Source organism: Sapajus apella, unplaced genomic scaffold, assembly GCF_009761245.1.
Source record: "Sapajus apella isolate SASKATOON/1434 unplaced genomic scaffold, GSC_monkey_1.0 scaffold13, whole genome shotgun sequence".
NCBI lineage: Eukaryota > Metazoa > Chordata > Mammalia > Primates > Cebidae > Sapajus > Sapajus apella.
The window spans coordinates 23,059,406-23,068,455 of NW_022436953.1; the positions used below are offsets into that span (position 1 = coordinate 23,059,406).

Here is a 9,050-nt window from a genome sequence, read left to right on the forward strand (position 1 = left end):
AGCTCTTGTTACCCAGGCTGGAGTGCAATGGCGCGATCTCGGCTCACTGCAACCTCCGCCTCCTGGGTTCAGGCAATTCTCCTGCCTCAGCCTCCTGAGTAGCTGGGATTACAGGCACACACCACCATGCCCAGCTAATTTTTTTTTTTTGCATTTTTAGTAGAGACAGGGTTTCACCATGCTGACCAGGATGGTCTCGATCTCTTGACCTCGTGATCCACCCGCCTCGGCCTCCCAAAGTGCTGGGATTACAGGCTTGAGCCACTGCGCCCGGCCCATATTAATATTTCTTAAAGAATCGTATGAATATTCATACTAAGGGAGGTAAGTAATGATTATCAGTAGCCTCATATCAGGTCAGGGCATGCTCTGCTATTAAATGAGTTTTAACTTAAAAAATAAACTTTCAGGTTTTAGAGTTTTTTGGATTTTGGAATTGTACATAAGGAAGTTAAGGGATGATGGGCTTATATTAACTCTGTTTCAAGTCCAGGATGAGGATAGATAAAAGAAACAAAAATAGAAAAGGCCGGGCGTGATGGTTCATGCTTGTAATCCCAACACTTTGGGAGGCTGAGGCAGGCAGATCACTGGAGGTCAGGAGTTTAAGACCAACCTGGCCAACTTGATGAAACCCTGTCTCTACTGAAAATACAAAAATTAGCTAGGCATGGTGGCACGTGCCTGTAGTTCTAGCTACTCTGGAGGCTGAGGCGGGAGAACCACTTGAACCCAGGAGGTGGAGGTTGCAGCAAGCTGAGATCTCGCCATTGCACTTTAGCCTGGGTGACAGAGCAAGACTCTGCCTCAAAGAAAGAAAAAAAGAGGGAAGGAGGGGAGGGAGACGGGGGAGAGAGGGAGGGCCAAACTTAGAGAGGAAGCATTTTTGAAAGACTACCTGCAGGCCTTTCTGGGTCTGCATCCAGAAGTGGACAGTAGCAGGTGGGAATTTGGCCCCTATACGGTAAAGAGGACTAACAGAGCTTCATGGGAGGTGGGAGCCTGGGGCCATGCTTAGTACTTGAGGCCTGGGGCTCAGGTGAAACTCCCTATATCAGGAGGGGAGCCGTTAGAGCGTCTGTACTGAGTTGGATAATCCTGCATAGAAATCTCTTGTGTTCCATGCCGGTAGCACTTCCATGAAGAAACACTGGTCTGGGCGAAAGATAGGGTTCTGAATCAGCACAGTAGCAGTGGGCATGAAGTGGCTGGGGTTGGTAGGAGAGACTTGGAGAAGAATGATGGAAGATGATTCCAAGGTTTCTTGCTTAAATAATCCAGTGTAGGGGTGCAGTCATTACCTGAAAAATAGGGCATACCAGAGAGGGAACAATATTTGGGGAGCAGATGTTGCTTGGTTCTGGAGATGCTGAGTTTGAGGGTCTAGTGTGTCTCAGTGAGGGGGAGACGTCACATGTATCAGTCTTGAGATTAGGGCGGGAGAGTGGAGTTAGCAAATGTAGTAGTGAAAATGAGGAAAGAGGGTGACATTTTATAGATGGAGCATGAAGACTGAGAAGAGAGCTAAGAGTAGAATGCTGGGAATACCATCAGCTTTAGAGAAGAAAGATACGCCCACAAAGGAGACTAAGAAGGAACAGCTAGAGGTGGGGAGGACCCTGAGAGATTGGCGTCTTGGGGACCAGAGGAGGAAACAGCAGGGAGTGTTCATTAGCACCACATTCTGAGAGACAGAGTTAGGAGGACTAAGAGTGTCACTGGGGCCTTTACTCCTTGACCTGCCCCAATCAGATAATATTCCTTACAGTTCCTGTGGCTGGGACATACTCTGTACCCTGCTGGCTCTTGGAGTGGATTCCAGGTTTAAGGAATGGATTTAAAAGAAGATTCTCACGTATGTAAACATGTCATGAGGTGCTAGTAAAGGGGCTATTAGAGGTTGGGACAAAGGAAAAGGGTGAATGATGAGCCCAGGTCCTAATCCCAGAAACTGTCCTCTAAGAGAAAAATGGACTGTGTCTTTCTGAGTGAGGAAAACGTGGGTATAGACTAGGTGTGCTGCTACACATTTACTTGGAATATGGACCTTTGATACATTCCTGGGGGGAAGTTTTTGCTGGCTTGAGTGCTCTTAAAGAATGATTATGTTGGCCGGGAGCGGTGGCCCATGTCTGTAATCCCAGCACTTTGGGAGGCTGAGACAGGCAGATCACCTGAAGTCAGGAGTTCAAGACCAGCCTAACCAACATGGAGAAACCTCATCTCTACTAAAAATACAAAAATTAGCTGGGTGTGGTGGTGTGCGCCTGTAATCCCAGCTACTCGTGAGGCTGAGGCAGAAGAATTGCTTGAACCTGGGAGGCAGAGGTTGCATTAAGCCACGATCATGCACTCCAGCCTGGGCAACCCAAGCGAAACTCCATCTCAAAAAAAAAAAAAAAAGAATGAAGAATGACTTTGTCTGTTTATCCCATTTTGAATACTAAAATTGTAATAGTCTGTAGCTCAGTCTTGAGCAAGTAAGCATGTTTTCAGGTTTTTAAAAGAGTTATTCATATAAGTAAATAATCACCAACATTTTACATAAACATTGCTAGCCAATAGTTGCCCAGTGCCACAAGCAGAGCAGTAGCAGGACACCAGAGGGAGAGCATCTTTTTAAAACTGCTGCTCTGCTGCCCCAGGGATGCTGTATCATGGAGGGTGGGGTGTGCATGGTGTGTTTATGGGAGAAGGGGAGTAAGGGTCGTGAGACCTCTGATGCCAGCCACTGCTAAGGCACCAGAGATAGGAGTCAACAAGAGAAAGCTTCCTGCCTTTATGAAGCTTACATTATGGAAGGAGGAGACAGATGATAAACATCAGCACAATAACTGTGTAGTATGTTGGAAAGTAATAAACACTCATGGTTATGAGAGTTGAGCACAGTAAGTGTGGTGGAGGGAGTGCCCAGGAGTGGAGATGGAGGTAAGCTATCTGGGGAGGGGGTGTCTGGGCAGAGAGGACAGCTGTGTTGAGGAATAGCAAGGAAGCCAATGTGAGTGGAGTGGAGTGAGCAGGAGACAGAGAGGAGTAGGAAGTGAAGGTGTGGAGGGGAGGGGAGGATCTGGTTTTGGACGTGTTAAGTTTAAGATCCCTGGTAGACATCCCAGTGGAAGTGCTGGGATATGTGACGCTGGAGTTTTAGGAGAGAGCTGGGCTGGAAATAAACATTTGGGATGGTGGGGGTGGCATGTGGATGGTATTGGAATCCACAAGTCTGGATGAAATAACTGAGGGAGTGAATGCAGATGAGAAGGGGATCAGGGAGCAAAGCTTGGGGCACCTGGACATCAAGCAGGAGGCTGGAAAGGAACCAGTCAGTGGCAGAGGAGGAGTGGCCAGTGGGAGCTGGGGTGAAGCTGTGTATTGGAGGATGAGGGAGTGACTCGGATGCTACTGAGAGGTTAAGAACCAAGAGCATTAGATTTAGCAAAAGTGGAAGTCATTGATCATGCTGGAGACAGCAGCTTGGGAGAGTGGTAGGGGTGAAAGCCAAATTGGGGGGTGAGGGGGCAAGTTAGGGAGCGAATGGAAGGAGTGGAGCTGGAGGCGGTAAGGAGCGCAGAAATGAGCAAGAGGACAGCAGTGGCTAAGGAAGAGGAGTCAGCGGGGGTGTGCAGAGGAGAGGAGCAGAGGAGGATGGGCCTGTGTGCTGATGGAAACAATCAGAGGGGTGAGGAGAGAATTGCTGGAGCTGTGTCTATATACTTGGTTCTTCTCTCCTTCCTGTCACCTGGATTTCTTGGTTTTTGCTTATTTGAAAGGGAATAAAGTGAGCTGTTCTGGCAGTAGGAATATGAAGCGTTTCTGCCACACCTTTAGTTCCCTTGTATTTAATGGTAGGGCAGGAGCAGCTTAAAGCTATAATCATGATGTGTACAGTTTTTGATAGCCCATAATTTTGAAAAGGCATAAAATCATCTGGATATTCCATTGCACATGAAAATTTGGTCTAGTTATTAGTTTCTACTTCCAAATTTCATAAAGCAGGGATGATCTTTCTCTCTCTCTTTTCTTAAATAATCAAAGCTTAAAGTTGCTTTTCTTCTCTTTTATCAAGTTAGTAGTTATTTTGTAACACACTTATGGTAATAAGCATTTAGTAACTATTAGTTCTTACTAAGAATCTCCTCAGTGTAGCAATGAAACTAGTTTGTTGAAAAAATGGAATTGGTCTGCATATTGTTGACAGAAAATATGTGTACATTTCAGAATATTTGCTTTGTGTGCTGAGCTACGTGAAATTATATGTAAAACCCTCGACTTTAACCAGGTTGCCTTCTTTAGAACCTTCTGTGCCTTCTCTTATCTTAGCACAGCTGATTCACACTCCCATGCCCTTTCTTACCCTTGACAGTTGTACAGCACTTTTCCTGCAGCTCCTAATTACTGTTTCTTCAAGTTTAACTAATCTTCAGTAATGAAGCTGATTTCATTAGTGCATGTGAGCATAAGAGGAGAGGGAGTGGTTGAAATGTCCAGCTTTTAGGGCTTCCACTAGAACAGGCTCTTAAGCCATCTTCTCATCCAAAACAATTAGCATCAATATTTAGCACGGATACCTGAAAAGTCATAACCCTGAAGCATAGCAATGTGCATTTTGCGATTTTTAAATTCTTAGACACCAATTTCCAAAGCATTAATAACCTCAGCCAGAACGCTTCATTCTTCAGTTATGTTAGAAGAGAACTTATCATGAGCCCACTCTGAATTTTCCACCTCTAAATCCTAAGTATATCCTGCCCTGTATTCTTTGTGTCTTATCTTCTGCTGTCGCTTTCTCATCATTGGACTCACAGCTGTGTTTGCCATCAGTTGTCTACTTGATCATTTTTCTAACTCTTGAGGTTTACTGTTAATCAAAAATGCTTGAGCAGTAGCATTCACTTCTGCACTTGAACATTTGACAAGCAGATATTGATAACAACAAATCATCTTTCTCTTCCCATTTAGCTCTGTAAGAAGCATCATTTTGGTATTAACAAACCAGAGAAGATTATACCATCTCCTGATGACTCCAAGTTTCTGCTGAAGACCTTGACGCATATTAAATCCAATGTGTCTGCTCCTAATAAAAAGAAAGTAAGAGTTCAATTGATATGGGCTTTGAATTCATCTTTGATTAGTTTTAAATGGAGAGATAATTTTCCCCTCAGGAAATTTACTTTCAGACCATTTGTTGTATTGAATCACCATCTCCTTATGTCCTTGGGATTATTTTCACTTCTGTCTTAGGAATTTATATGTCATCCTCAGACTCCTTTACATTTAGTTTCTGTAGTCATAGTAGATTAATTTCTTACAGGTTAAGGAAAGTAAAGAGAAGGAGAAGTTGGAGAGAAGATTACTAGAAGAGTTGCTGAAGATGTTCATGGACTCGGAATCCTTTTATTATAGCTTGACCTATGACCTGACCAATTCAGTGCAGAGGCAGAGCACTGGGGAGAGGGATGGCCGGCCCCTCTGGCAGAAGGTACCACTCACTGCTCAAAGAGCAGCGTTTGCCCTTGGGAACAAGTGATGGCTTGTTTTGGCTTTTATAGGAAAACCGAAATAATGTGTTTCTGAACTGTTGTTTCTGCATCTTTTCTAGGTTGATGACCGATTTTTTTGGAATAAATATATGATACAAGATCTTACTGAGATTGGTGTGAGTAGTCGTTTCTAAAATAACCCTACTGAGATTGGTGTATTTGTTTCTAAAACATCTGGGTATAATTATTAAGCAAATGTTTTTAAATTGTATTAAGATACATTTTAAAAGATCACTGTTTTTTTCCCTATGGAATGGGAATCATTTAGCCAGGAAAACCAAGGCTTTGTGTTGAGTTTACAATTCCACTGCCTCCTCACAGGCCTGTCTTTTTAGCAGATTCCCATAGGATAGTGGTAAGTTCAGGCTGTGGAACTAATGTTCGTAGAGTTCCTGTAAAAGAGGTATTTGTTTTCACCCATTGGAAATGTTGAATATGGGTTTTCCAGTAATTATGCCAGTTTTTTATTTTATTTTATTTTTATTTTTTTTACCTTCACTGGACCTCTGTTTTCTCCTCTGGGATTTGGAATAGACAGATCTCTAAGGCCATTCTTGTACTACCGATATTTGATTGAGGGAAGACACAGAATATGATGAGATTCTTTTATGAAGTTCCTCTGGTTTAATGATTACTTTCTTCCTTTTCTTGATCATGTATGTTGGAAAATTTACTGTCTAAAGACAGTTCATTCAATCAACAAATATTTATGGAAGACCTGTTATGTGCCACTTATGTTTTAGACACTAAATAAAGCAGGCAAATATCTGAATAGGTTTATAATATTGTCTTTTAACCTTTCAGCAATTTCAACCTTTTCCTTTTGGTTTCTCTCCCTTAGTGGTGGTTAGTATCAATGATTTTCACATAATCTAGTGGTGTCTTCGCTAGATACCCATCATATGCCTCTATGGAGAATGAGGCATATGAGGCCTGAGATTATTCTTACCTCTGCAATGCTGATCAAACTGTGACCACCAAAACCCAGTGATCAAGGAGAAAAACAGGGGCATCTGTAATGAGTATTTGTCCTGTGTGCTTGTGCTGACAATACTGAGCTCTAACATGTTTTGCAGAGTTTTTGTCAGAATGCTTTTACATTACCATGTAAACCTGAAGTTGTCATATTAAAAGGTGACATTTGGCAGCATAAATTTCTCTATGCCTGTCAAGAGTTTTGCACTTACTGCTAGAATAGAAATACAAATAATGGGAATGGTGATAAGAATGCAGGTAGATTCTTTACCTCACTATTTTCCATTTTAACCACCTTCCTAAGATCCTATCTGCAGGCTCCATAAAACAAAACTGTGAGATAGGACCTGGAGTGTTTGGTGATAGAAGAAGAGGTGGATTTGAAGTAGATGCTGAGATTAAAGCTGGGTACACTTATGGAGATAACAGAGAAGTAGGACAAAGAACAACTCTCTGGAGCATTTTTACCCTTTGCTGTCTCTGCAGACAATAAGTTGAGAAATCTGTCTTAGTCTGAAAGAAACAGAAGAAGAAATCTTTATTTTATTTATTTTTTGAGAGAGTTTCATTCTGTTGCCTAGGCTGGAGTGCAGTGGTGTGATCTCAGCTCACTGCCACCTCCACCTCCTGGGTGCAAGCATTTCTCCTGGCTTAGCCTCCTGAGTAGCTGGGATTACAGTTTGCATCACCATGCCCGGCTAATTTTTTGTATTTTTAGTAGAGACGGGGTTTCACCATGTTGGCCAGGCTGGTCTCGAACTCCTGGGCCGCAACTGATTTGCCTGCTTCAGCGTTCTAAAGTGCTGGAATTACAGGTGTGGATCCACTGTGACCGGCCAGAAGAAGAAATCTTTAATCAGTACTCTCCTAATTATGTTGGATTACATTTTAAAATAAGACATTTATGAAATGGATTTTTTTGTTTCATTTATGACTTAGACTTCAGCTTGAGGAAGGAAGAATTTTTTTTCTAAGCCAGAAAATAGAGCTATATGTTTCCTAATAAAGTGATCAGAGTTAGTTGTATTTTATTTTATTTTATTTTATTTTTTTGAGACGGAGTTTAGCTCTTGTTACCCAGGCTGGAGTGCAATGGCGCGATCTCGGCTCACCGCAACCTCCGCCTCCTGGGTTCAGGCAATTCTCCTGCCTCAGCCTCCTGAGTAGCTGGGATTACAGGCACGTGCCACCATGCCCAGCTAATTTTTTGTATTTTTAGTGGAGACGGGGTTTCACCATGCTGACCAGGATGGTCTCGATCTCTTGACCTCATGATCCACCCGCCTCGGCCTCCCAAAGTGCTGGGATTACAGGCTTGAGCCACCGCGCCCAGCCTAGTTGTATTTTATTAAAGCCTTAATACAATTGGGAGTTGAATCATAACCATAATAGTCACATTCGTTAAATACTTACTATATGGCAGGCATTGTGCTAAACACTTTACATGTATTATCCATTTAATTTTCATAACCTTATCAAGTAGTTGTTACTGTTTCACAGAGAAGGACAGTCACAGCAAGGGTGGCTTCCCTCAGTGAGTTAATAAATGGTGATCTCGGATTTGTACCCAGGCAGCCTGGCTCTTAGGCTGTGTTCACTTTAAGGAAAAGGAAGGACCTCCTCTGTCCCTTCCTTCCATGATGTTCTTCAATAAGCAGAAAATATGGTTGCATAATGGAGGGTTTCTGCTTCTAATAAACTGAGAAATAGCTGCCGACAACTGTTTGGGTTTAAGAAAGTAGCAGTGCTGTACAGAATAGAAACAACATGATGTTCATTTTGTTTTCAGACCCCAGATGTGGACTCTTGGATTATCCCCATGATCCAAGGTTTTGTGCAGATTGAAGAACTTGTGGTTAATTACACCGAATCATCTGATGATGAGAAAAGCAGCCCGGAAACCCCCCCTCAGGAGTCCACCTGTGTAGATGATATTCACCCACGATTTCTAGTGGCTCTCATTTCACGCCGAAGTAGGCACAGAGCTGGTGAGTGGAGGGCTGTAATAGCATGCAGATCAAATCCAGGCGAGAATGGAAAAGGTGCAGATGTGTTGAAATGCTAATGACAATAATGGATTTGGAAACACAGTTGGCTTCAAAGTGCTTGGGGACTCTAAATACTGTGATATAATTGGAGACTAATTTTTGAAGAGAGGTGAATAAGAGAGAGTTAGCAAAATGAGAAGGAAAAGGAGGAACATATATATAGAGAGAAGAGAGAAAGTCACTGGAGATGTGCTTCAGAATACTGGCACTCCACTGACAGCCTGTATCACCATGATAAATCCTTCTTGTGTGCTAGTGCCTTTGGGAAAATCTTTCAGTTCAGAGGAACTGTCTTAGCTTCAACTTGTTAAAAACAGTGATGCATACAGTTACGATTTTGGGTAAGTTGATACTGCTCTGCTTGGCAGTTGCACACTGGATCTCCAAAGCTATCCTGGAAGACATACATTGGATTAGGAAGCATAGTCTAGTCAGACTAAATAAATTTTTTTTTTTTTTTTTTTTTTTTTTTTTTTTTTTTTTAAGACAG

At 42.5% G+C, this 9,050-nt stretch overlaps 1 protein-coding gene across 2 annotated transcripts in view; it reads left to right on the forward strand.

Moving 5' to 3' along the window:
• The window catches only part of INPP5F (inositol polyphosphate-5-phosphatase F), a 108,668-nt gene that overhangs the window by 66,227 nt on the left and 33,391 nt on the right, over positions 1-9,050 (forward strand). For both annotated transcript variants that reach the window (XM_032281820.1, XM_032281819.1), the window contains exons 4-7: positions 4,957-5,085; positions 5,309-5,476; positions 5,597-5,653; positions 8,302-8,500. In XM_032281820.1, the coding sequence (XP_032137711.1) occupies positions 4,957-5,085; positions 5,309-5,476; positions 5,597-5,653; positions 8,302-8,500 (553 nt within the window). The remainder of the gene's footprint in view (positions 1-4,956; positions 5,086-5,308; positions 5,477-5,596; positions 5,654-8,301; positions 8,501-9,050) is intronic.